This window comes from Pangasianodon hypophthalmus, chromosome 8 (assembly GCF_027358585.1).
Source record: "Pangasianodon hypophthalmus isolate fPanHyp1 chromosome 8, fPanHyp1.pri, whole genome shotgun sequence".
Classification (NCBI taxonomy): Eukaryota; Metazoa; Chordata; class Actinopteri; order Siluriformes; family Pangasiidae; genus Pangasianodon; species Pangasianodon hypophthalmus.
The window spans coordinates 12,026,498-12,038,130 of NC_069717.1; the positions used below are offsets into that span (position 1 = coordinate 12,026,498).

General features: G+C 38.6%; 1 protein-coding gene across 1 annotated transcript; it reads left to right on the forward strand.

The window, feature by feature from the left end:
• Positions 1-2,214: 2,214 nt before the first annotated feature.
• Positions 2,215-11,139, forward strand: gnat2 (guanine nucleotide binding protein (G protein), alpha transducing activity polypeptide 2). The gene is made up of 10 exons (XM_053236336.1): positions 2,215-3,074; positions 3,151-3,300; positions 5,504-5,546; positions 5,707-5,848; positions 6,127-6,284; positions 6,815-6,943; positions 7,077-7,206; positions 8,528-8,681; positions 9,017-9,229; positions 9,985-11,139. Exons 2-9 carry the CDS (start codon positions 3,183-3,185, stop codon positions 9,205-9,207), a joined length of 1,065 nt encoding a protein of 354 aa, XP_053092311.1. The 5' UTR covers positions 2,215-3,074; positions 3,151-3,182; the 3' UTR covers positions 9,208-9,229; positions 9,985-11,139.
• The last annotated feature ends 494 nt before the right edge of the window (positions 11,140-11,633 follow it).

Below are 11,633 nucleotides of genomic sequence, written 5' to 3' on the forward strand. Positions count from 1 at the left end.
GTTTCTGATTAACAGGAGGAAATTATTTCCCTAAATGCATCAAATATGATTGCAGACTTATATAATACCTATTATACTATTATATAGGTGGCTTCTGGCTATGAACCTGTGAGTGACTATTATCACTGGATGTGTTGTATTGCAATTTCATCATACTGCATACTTGCGTAAGATCAAACCATTTGGTCTCAGCACTTACGGGAGACAGCTGTCACAGCAGTATTGTGCCTACGTGATGAACAAAAAAAGCAAATTTAATTACTTACCTTTATTACATTTCTTAATAAAGGTCTTACCTTACTTTAATTACAGACAACAAAACTACAAAAATAAGATATAATTTAAAAAAGGGCATAATAACACATAGCTACAGAAAGCTACACACAGCCTACAGACAGCCAACAGAAAAAAAAATCCTACCCAAAAATCAGATTTCAGTTACTGTTTGAGCCTGGTATCATATGGGTATCAAAATGCAATATTTCTGCTCTAGGAAGCCACAGCTAAAAATCAAATTAATGTTTCAGGATGGTACCCAGGCCAGATTTGAACTATATTCATAACATACAACCTTCGACCTGGATCAGATTTGTCATGTTTGCAAATTTTAATCAAAACTAGGAAGAGTACGTAAAATTTTTGGATTATCCATACCAGTCTACGCTCTCCCCCACTATCAGAACACGGAAGTCACATTTCATCATTTGGATGCTGCACGGCATGGTTTAGTTCTGGTTCTCAGTGTTTTAGCCGAGTGATTGCAATGCACTGTGCTATCACTAATTCAGTACAGACTGAAGAAAGATGATCTGTGTGATGTGTTTGGTGCAGTGGGTAGCACTGCTGCCTTACAGCTCCAGTATCCCTGCTTCTCCCCATGTCTGCATGGGGTTCCACCCCTCATAAAACATTCTAGTAGACGAATTGAGTACTCTAAATTTCTCATAGGTGTGGATGAGTGTGTAAATGTGGATGTGTGTGTATGCATGGGTGGGATGCCCTGCAATAGACTGGCATCCCATCCAGTGTGCATTCCCACCTCAAGCCCAGTGCTCCTGAGTCAGACTCCTGATCTCCTGCAACCATAAAGCAGTTAATGAAGATGAATGAATGAATAAACTTTGTAGTTTATCTCTTAGCTAACATTAGTCCATAGCAAAAAAGGAAAGAAGCTTATATTCTTTTTCTCCAAGAGATTTTGCTGCCCTCCAAATCGATATTAACGTAGGTTCTGAAAAGAATGACCTTTCACTGCCGAGGGCTAAATTTGGAGGAGCTACTCTCAGACTTCCTTCCTCGTTAATAAATGTGTTTGGACCATCCACTGAAGATGCTACTGTATTACTCCAGAGTTGGTTACTTTCTGTGGTTTGGTTTGGTATCCCACCTTGCTGTGATATAGGTTCCCATAATGAAAGCAGCCCTGTCGATTCAGTTGTCTGTGAAGACAGAATGTTTCCAGGTAACTTGTTCATATTTCAATGTAGATATTTTCAATATAGATATTATATCTGGCTGAAGCTTGGTGAAGTTGAGAAGTTGGTGGATTTATATTATTAAATGATGTCAGCGCTGATGTCTGACATTGCCAAACCTTGGGTTTTGATTAATTGATGCACCAGCTCATGATTGCAGTCTGTGTGTTGATTTACAGAGGAGTGAGCTGCACATACATCAGCTACCTCTCATCTTTTCACCTTGACCCATTTTTGAATCAGACCTAAGCCAAGATGGATTAGGCTTTAATCAGGGCAATCAAGTTTTTAAGGGTTACAAATTGACACAAATTATGTTATAAGAACAAAACTAATGTTGATGGGATGTCTCGAGGAGAACATTCCCCTTATTTATTATTGCCTTTCTTATATAACACAAAGTACTTTAAGGTTTCATCTGCTTTAGCTCACATGAGAAGGCTGGGGTGAGGATATCCAGGACATGACTTCTTTACCACTGTATTGGTCAATTCAGTCATTAGAACAATGGTTCCACATCATCTCAATAATATCCATGTAAAAAAACCTACCTTCTCACCCTCAGATTTCCCAGGATATTGTGATACTGTCACACAAACCTCCACACAACCTTAAAATTACATTCCAGCACTGAACTGAAGTTATATACTCACAGCCACTTTAATAGGAACACCTGCTATTTCATGCAGATATCAGCCAATCATGTGGCATCAGTGCAATGCATAACATCACGCAGATGCAGGTCCAGAGCTCCAGTTAATGTTCACATCAAACATAAGAATAGAGGAAAATGTGATCTCAGTGACTTTTACCGTGGCATGGTTGTTGGTTGCCATATGGTGCCAGATGGTGCCAGGGCTGGTTTGAATATTTCAGAAAGTGCTGTTTTCATGGGAATATAACTCACAAAGTCTCTAGACTTTACACAGAATGGTGCAAACAACAACAACAACAACAACAACAACAAAACATCCAGTGAGCAGCAGTTCTGTGGGTGGAAATGCCTAGTTGAGAATACGGGAGAATGGCCAGACTGGTTTGAGTTGACAGGAAGTCTACAGCAACTCAAATAACTTCTCTTAACAAACACGGTGAGCGGAAAAGGATCTCACAATGTACGACATGTCGAGTTTTGAGGCAGATGGGCTACAACAGCAGAAGACCACATTGGGTTCCACTCATGTCAGCCAAGAACAGGAATCTGAGGCTGCAGTGGGCAAAGTTCACTGAGTTCACTGAAACTTAAAACTGAAAAAAGAAGACCCATACTAAACCCATACTATTAGCCTTTAAAAACACCAACACAAGATGTTGGGCACAAAGTGTCCCACAGGATCATAGTTTTCCGTAGTTTTAAAGCCTTGTCCTATTTGCCAAGCTAATTGGATTGGCTGGTTCAGACGGAAAGGTCAGTAAAACCCTCCCCAATCCTGAACTAAAGCATTAGGCCTGACAGAGAAGAATTAGAGCGTATAGACCTTCAGTTCTCTCTGGGCTTTCAGCACTTTACATCTGATCATCTAACCTAAGGGCAGTCAGGGAGAGTCAACCACACCTACAGCAGGTTACGCAGACTTTGCAGGATCTTCTCTTTGACAGGTGATCAAGAGGACTTTTTAATCCATTTTGGTGTCCACAAAATACAGAAGAATTTGGCAAAATTTCTCACCTTCAGGAGCTTGACAGGGAAGGGAAAGAGGAAGAGACATGGGCAGTGGAGCAAGTGCTGAGGACAAGGAAATGGCCAAAAGGTCCAAAGAGCTGGAAAAGCAGCTACAGGAAGACGCAGATAAGGAAGCAAGGACGGTCAAGTTGCTACTGCTGGGTAAGGGCTTTACGCTTGGGTAGTAAAGAGCAAGACTGTGTCAGTTTAATGTCCATTAAGTCTGTGATTAGAAAATCTCTCAGGAAGCCATTGCTGTAAGAGATCAGAAACGTTAGTTGGCAGTAGCTAACAGATTTTCTAAAGATTGAAAAATTATCCACATACTGACAGGAAGCACAAGTCATTTTTGTGCTTGTAAAATTGAGCTTGATATCTTCTCAGTGAGACTTTGAGCAATGACATTATTTAGACTTGCTATTATCTAACATCAAGTAACATTTCCACATAAGAGCAGTAAAGATGGAATGAAGGCGAAGCTGTGAAGCCAGTGTTGCATTGAACCTAATAATTGATAAACTGAAATATTTACAAGGGGAACAGTTCTATGACAAATTTATATCTAAAATAATACATGACCTGTTTACAGAACGTGGAATTAATTGTTCAGAGAAGTATGTCATTATTCTTAGCACAAGCCCGATCTTAGTCCTGGATTATGTAAGAGTTTCATTGAAGAACAACTAAAACCAAGCATACATGTCATCTTTGCCAGCTGGAAACCTGGCCAAATGATGCTCCAGTGACACAGATTGGGGCTTAAATGATTTGTAAGCAATCCAATCTGCTTTCAGTGTCAGGACTAAATGACAACCATATGTCAGTTAGTTTTTTAAAAAGATATTTTTAATTATAGTTAATATTTATACCATGATCAGTTTCTAACTGACATCATGAGTATGATCACAATACTGTTGACCATGGATCTATACTTCTGAAATATGATCTTTTACCTATAGCCCTGAGGGAAAACAACAACAATTAATGTAACAGCAGTCTGAAGCATCAGCTGCATGTAAATCCTCATAATTAAGGGTTTAGTTTGTAAATTATGGTCAAAATAATTAGACTACACTCTTTTTCTTTAAATGAAGACATGGTTGACCTCCTTAAGTTCATAAAATGCACCAACAGTTATTAAGAGTATTTTAGACAAGCTTTGTATTTGTCCTCTGATTTTAAGATTTGTGATGGCTTGACTATAGTTAGAATATTTGGTGCTGTAGTTTATTTTTGGTTTTTATAAGTGCTGCACATGGATGTCTGCTTAAGAGATCACATCCTGAAGGCCCTCGGCATGCTAGCAGTAAGAACAGAATCCAATTACTCTGATGATTTAAGCCAAGATCATCTTAAGCTTTTGTTTAGCCCTTCTCTTAAGAATCTTGTGTAAAGCAAGAGACAAATGTTAATTAATTTTTCCATTACGACCCAGAGTCAAATATGTCTTTCTGAAAAACTGATAAATATAAACTGCTTGCTGGTTCATTAACACAATGTCCAATGGACATGTGCATTGTTCTAAAAGGATTTACTGGGGTTCCCGCTGTATGCTCTGCTACTCCTACCAACCTAACTTTAAAGTCCATTTCACTGTCTGTGGCTGTGCCTATAGCTTGTAGATGTGAAACCCATGATGCACGAAGTGGAAGGAAATCAGTATCAGTGGACTGTCCCTGTACAAATGACATTTATTTAAAATTATCTATGTGAAAGTCAGTGTTTTCTTTCTGTCAAGCTGGACCAATAGATTGGCTGTATTCAACTAGGCCTTTTCAGTAAGGTGCAATAACTACTAATTGGCCACATTAGATAAATAATTTTATGTTCCCTGTTAAGAATTTGTTTGTGCAAATCAGGCCGTGGGAAGCTATTCCCTTGCTAAACCTTACAGTAAACTAAACCAATGAGCAATTGAGGAATTTGAGCAGTACCAGTAATGACGCAGACTCTCTCAGGTCATGATTTTTGTTTACTGTAGAAGTCATTGACAGTATATGCTGTCACTAACTTGACCTGACAGAGGCAACCAAAAGAATCAGAATGTCACTGGTCTCTGCTGAGCAGATTTTCAGAGCACAAATCCAATTAGGTCAATTATAAAAGCAGGTTAACACGCACTATTAGCAAGTTATAGGCACTTCATTTACAGGCTTAATGCTTAAGTGACCTTCAAACGGTCATTGCCTAAGAAGATGACATTTTAAAAAAAATCAACTTCAAGGCAAACAGAAATGCTATCACTGACACAAAATGATAAGTCAAATCAGAATATACTGTTAATGAGCTTTAGAAGTTAACGACTTATGCTTCATTACAAGACATATATGTATAAATTGACTTACATGTTTTTCTCTGCTTGTAGGTGCTGGTGAATCAGGGAAGAGCACCATTGTAAAACAAATGAAGTGAGTACAAACACAGAGGCACTGTATTTAAATGCAGAACATGAATAATATAGTTGTGACCTTCAGACAGCAGTAAAACTAGGTTTATGTCAGATGCATAACAATGTGATACCACTGTCCACTTTACACCAAGGTCATGCTCATATTTGCTCTTCAACAGAATTCTCCATCAAGGTGGTTACACTAAGGAAGAACAAATTGCATTTAAAGCCATCATCTATGGCAACATCCTGCAGTCTGCACTGGCCCTCATCAGAGGCATGGAAATGCTTGGAATTAACTACGGATCACCAGCATCACAGGTTTGCATTTCAACCCAAACACGCATAAGCATGCACATAGAGCACTGTTAAACAAGACTCTTAACCCTCATCTGATCAGCTGTATGCTTGAACTGTAGCCAGTTTCAGCTGTTAGTCTCCTAAATGAATAAAAGTTAAATAACAACCTGCAAAAATGCACATGCACACTTAAAGTTACACACAGAAAGTTTAAAAGGTCAAACCCTTATGGTACTGATTCTGCAAATAATGACTTCATGAAACTGTACCAAAGCTTCCTCTTTCCTCTCTTCATACAGGAAGATGGTCAGAAATTGCAGAACCTAGCGGACTCAACTGAAGATGGCACAATGCCCAAGGAGCTGGCAGATGTCATCAAAAGACTGTGGAAGGACTCAGGCGTGCAGGCTGCATATGAGAGAGCAGCCGAGTATCAGCTCAATGACTCTGCTGGCTAGTAAGTGCGATGCATGGTGGTTTTCAGTCATATATACTTCTATAGATCAAATGCATCAAAAACTAATGGTTAAGATTCATGTTATTGCCCTGTTTAAACTAATGCCTAGTCACATTAGTGCATCTGTTACTGATATTTTATAAGACTGTACTGAAACATTAATATCTTCCTCACAAAGGGTGTAAACATTCCCATGCGATAACATAGAGAGTAAGGATGACTGATCTAAGGACACACACCTGTATAACCAAGCCAGGTCCATAAAATAGAGAGCATGTAGCCACGAAATATCAGAAATGCTTCCATGCAGAAGATCACTTCAGTCTGGAGAGGGCCATTTCTCCTTGCTCACCAGGGTCTACACTACTTGATGCCTTCCCCCCGCCTCTTTTTTGGCAACACAGAACTCAATCTGATTTGTAGAAGAATTCACAAGATGGCAGTGATCAATAGAGTAGAATACCTTGCTTGAATACCTAACTTCTACATCAGTCATGCTTTTTCATTTAACCCAGATGTACATTTCACAGTTACCTGAGTGACATGGACAGAATCTGTGGTGCTGATTACATCCCAACAGAGCAGGATGTGCTAAGGTCTCGAGTCAAAACCACTGGTATCATTGAAGAACAGTTTTCCTGCAAAGAGCTGCACTTTAGGTGAGCCAGTCAACCCCTGCTCAGTAATTCCTACTTCATGTTCTTAAGACCACCGTTTTTAAGACACATGCACTGTCAAGTAACAAAAAACTTTCTGCAAGTGAATTCAGCATTCGTCTTCTTTCCACTTCAGGATGTTCGATGTGGGAGGCCAAAGGTCAGAGAGGAAGAAATGGATCCACTGTTTTGAGGGGGTGACCTGCATTATCTTTTGTGGAGCTCTGAGTGCTTATGACATGGTGTTGGTAGAGGATGATGAAGTGGTGAGTACATTTTGCTCCAGATCTCAGGTCATCGTGTCAGCGAATGCATCAATTATTACACACTATAAGTAAAGTAAAATTAGCTCAGAAGCAGCCCAAAGCAACCTATTTCAGGGAGTTGATTAAGCTGGGGCTGTTCAGTCCCTCATCACACTTTAGGCAGCCATCACTGTCGCACTGGGCATGTGCTCACACAGTGGACAATCCATGCAACTGAAAAGTTTCCACCTGAACAAGGTTTACCGGGAAAAAAAAACATCACTTACACTCACCATCCACTTTATTAGGAACACCTGTACACCTGCTTATTCATGCAGTTACCTAATTAGCCAATCATGTGGCTACAGCGCAATGCATAAATAACACAGATACAGCTCAAGAGCTTCAGTTAATGTTCACATCCAAGATCAGAATGAAGAAAAAGTGTGATCTCAGTGACTTTAATCATGGCATTGTTGTTGGTACCAGATGGGCTGGTTTGAGTATTTCAGATACTGCTGATCTCCTGGGATTTTCACACACAACAGTCTCTAGAGTTTACACATCCTGTGTGCAGAGGGTCTGCAGGCTGAAACACCTTGTTGATGAGAGAGATCAGAGGAGGATGACCAGGTTGGTTTGAGCTGACAGGAAGTCTATAGTAACACAAATAATCACTCTTTACAACCATGGCAAGCAGAAAAGCATCTCAGAACGCACAACACATCAAACTTTGAGGTGGATGGGTTACTGCAGAAGACTACATCAGGTTCCACTCCTGTCAGCCAAGAGCTAGAATCTGAAGCTATTATGGGCACAGACTCACCGAAACTGGACAGCTGAATACAGGAAAAAGACCAGGTGATTTTTTTTTCTCTAATCTTCAACTGTCCAGTTTGGATGAGCCTGCACCCATGATAGCCTCAGATTCCTGTTCTTGGCTGACAGGACTGGAACCCAAAGTTGTCTTCTCCTGTTGTAGCCCATCCACCTCAAGGTTTGATGTTTTGTGCAAGCTGAGATGCTTTTCTGCTCACCACCCACAGAACTGTCGCTCATTCAATGTAAACTCTAGAGACCGTTGTGTGTGAGATCAGCAGTTTATGAGATACTCGATCCAGCCCTTCTGTTACCAACATCCATGTCACGATCAGTCACAGACATTACACTTTTTCTTCATTCAAATGTTTGATGTGAACATTAACTGAAGCTCTTGACCTGTATCTGCATGAATTTTTGCATTGGCGCTGGTGCCACATGATTGGCTGATTAGATAACTGTTCCTAATAAAGTGGACAGTGAGTGTATATCACTAATTTCCCTTCCATTACTTAAATTTCAGAACCGCATGCATGAGAGTCTTCATCTATTCAACAGCATCTGCAACCACAGGTTCTTCGCAAAAACTTCTATTGTGCTTTTTCTCAACAAGAAAGATCTCTTTGAGCAGAAGATCCAGAAAGTTCACCTCAGCATCTGCTTCCCTGAATATAATGGTAAGTTTAGGCCTTTCAGCACTATGCTGGTTTCTATTAGTGACATTTAATCTCTTAAGAATCTCTTCAGTTGTTCTCTGCTCGATCAGCATTTTACCCCAGAGATATTTCAGATATTTAGGGAATAGGCAATATAACTGATTTTTAAAAAATATTTTGTCATTAAGATAATAATTTTGAACAAAGCACCATGCATCACCCAAGTCTGGCCAAGAGTTTCTCCAGTGGAACCTGGAGTCTAGCGTCTTGCTTAAAAACACAATGACAGCAATGACAGTGAACAACAGAATCAAATGCCTGAGCTCCTGAGTCACAACTATTCCTCTCCACTGTAGGTCCGAACACATATGACGACGCTAGCCTTTACATCAAGAAGCAGTTTGAGGAACTGAACATGAAGAAAGGTGAAAAAGAAATCTACTCGCACATGACCTGTGCCACTGACACAAAAAACGTGGAAATCGTGTTCAATGCTGTGACAGACATCATCATCAAAGAAAACCTTAAGGATTGTGGTCTGTTCTAAAAAAAAATGGCCATGTTTTCAGGTAGGTGGATGTGATAAGTAAGGGATAAAACATGACAGGATGTGCTGTTACAGGAAAATAATCAACAGTGGAGTGGTGTGATGCCACTCAACATCAAGCAGAGTTACTGTTACCACCAAAAAGTTGATTATTTTTTAATACTAGCATGCCCAAAGTGTTTTATTCCACTTATACCACAGCAACTTGCCAACAATTATATATTTTTAATCAATTAAAAAATAGCGTCATACTTTTTATCCATTTATAGTTATGTTCAATGTTTAATGAACAACCATTATACAAGTTAGTTCTTTTTGTAACGTGACACCAGCCCTCTTTTTTAATTTCTCTTGAATTTAATAAGACAAAATTGAAAAATATTGAAGAAAACTGGAAGTTCTCTGTCCTGAAGACTTCCCTGTTTTGGAAAACTGAAGGGAACAGCTTTACCTCTGACTATTATAAAGTGCTGACACAGGAGAAAAATGCTAAATAAATGTCTCCTCACAGAAAACCTCACCATATCAACTATTACACACGTTTTTTGAACATGGTAATGTGGAATGTTCTCCATACGAGCGGCAATCCTTGCGTAGATTGTCATATAAACCTGCGATTTGAATATTAACTGGCACTGTTGAGTCGTGCTGTTACACAAAATTAATCAACACTTTCTGATTAATTAGAATCAAGAATTCTAGAGCACTGTGGTATAAAGAAATAAAAACTACTTCTAACTGAAAATATACACTATTATAAACTTCTGTTCTGTCCAGAAGTTTTGCCCTATCCCCTATAAATGACTCTGAAGACTCGCAGATGGCATGATGGTAATCGCTACTGCAAGATGTAAAGAGTGGTCAGACGCCCTTCATAAATAATCAACGTACCGGACATTGAAGGCTCCATCCAAACAGACAAGAATCCAGTCTTTCCAGTATAGAGCTAAAATTATTCGGTTGAGTACAAAATTCTATTTCTAACTGGCATTTGAAAAGAAAGCATGTTGTTTTCAGGTTGAAGCTGCTGGTACAGACTGGGAATAGATGTTTTTCTGCTTAATATAAAATGATATAAAAGGCTAATATGTTAGACACCCATGACACTTTGATTAAGAATGTAATTTGTTTGATGTACAGTGTTGAGGACTTTCTCGTAAAAGTACATTTTCAATGGGATCAGCATGCTGTACAATATGTGAACCCTTTTTCCCTCTAGTTTAAAATATAGTAGGGGGTTAATTTGTAAATAAGAATAGTCAAGTACATTTCTATTTCAGAGAAGCTTCTATATTAATATGTTTAAAGAAATAACCAAATGTTTAATTGTAAAAATGAAGACCATGATACTCTAGCAGTCTGTGGTTTGGAAATCTGATTATTCTGTGAAGATGTTCTGGACTAAAAAATGTAGGAACATGAAATAAAGATGTGCATCAATTCCACTGGCTTTTGGTGTCATCTGAATAAACACAGCATAATGTTACTGAATGACTGTATTTAATTAACCACCAATATGTTTAACGAGGGGAAAAAAGATCTCCTAATGTAGAAAGAAGTGCATTGTGCATAAAACATATTCTAACCTTAAAACACTCTGAATTTATTGCAATATTGTGTAATATTTTTAATAACAGGGATATCAAAAGCTCAATTACTAAGTATTCCAAAATAATCTACAGAATTAGTATATTATTTTATATCAATTGCTACTTTTGCCATCTTTTGTATTCCATCAGGATAAGAGAGAATTTTCCACAATTAAGGGTGCCAAGAAATTTCATGTACTTCCATAGTTTACAGCCATACCATAGAGCAGGCTTACCACTCTCCATTTTAATATAAACCACAATGTACAATGGATATAAATCGACTACACATTCCTGTTAAAATGGCAGGTTGTTGTGATGAATAAAATGAAACCATGATCAATCAGAACTTTTTCCACCCTCAATTTTAAAATTACAACATAAAAAAATAAGTGAATCAACAATCAGGAAAAATAAAAAAGTTACAATAACTTGGTTGCATAAGTGTGCACACCCTTCATTAATTGGGGATGTGGCTGTGTTAGAATGAACCAATCACATTCAATCTCATATTCAAAAGTAATTATCATACAGCTGTCATCAATGAAATTATTAAGCCCAATTAAAGACCAGCTGTTTCTGTAGGATTTTCTTGACATCTTGTTGATTTCACCTGACTGCTGAAGCCACAGTCTGCAAAGAACTTACAAAGCATGTAAGGTGTCTCACTTGTTGAAAGGTATCGATCAGGAGAGACGTATAAAAGAATTTCCAAAACATTAGATGTAGCATGGAACACCATGAAGGCCATCTTCAACAAGTGGAGAAAATGGGGCAGCACAGTGACATTACCAAGAACAGGACATCCCTCCATAACTTACAAAACGACAAAGTAAA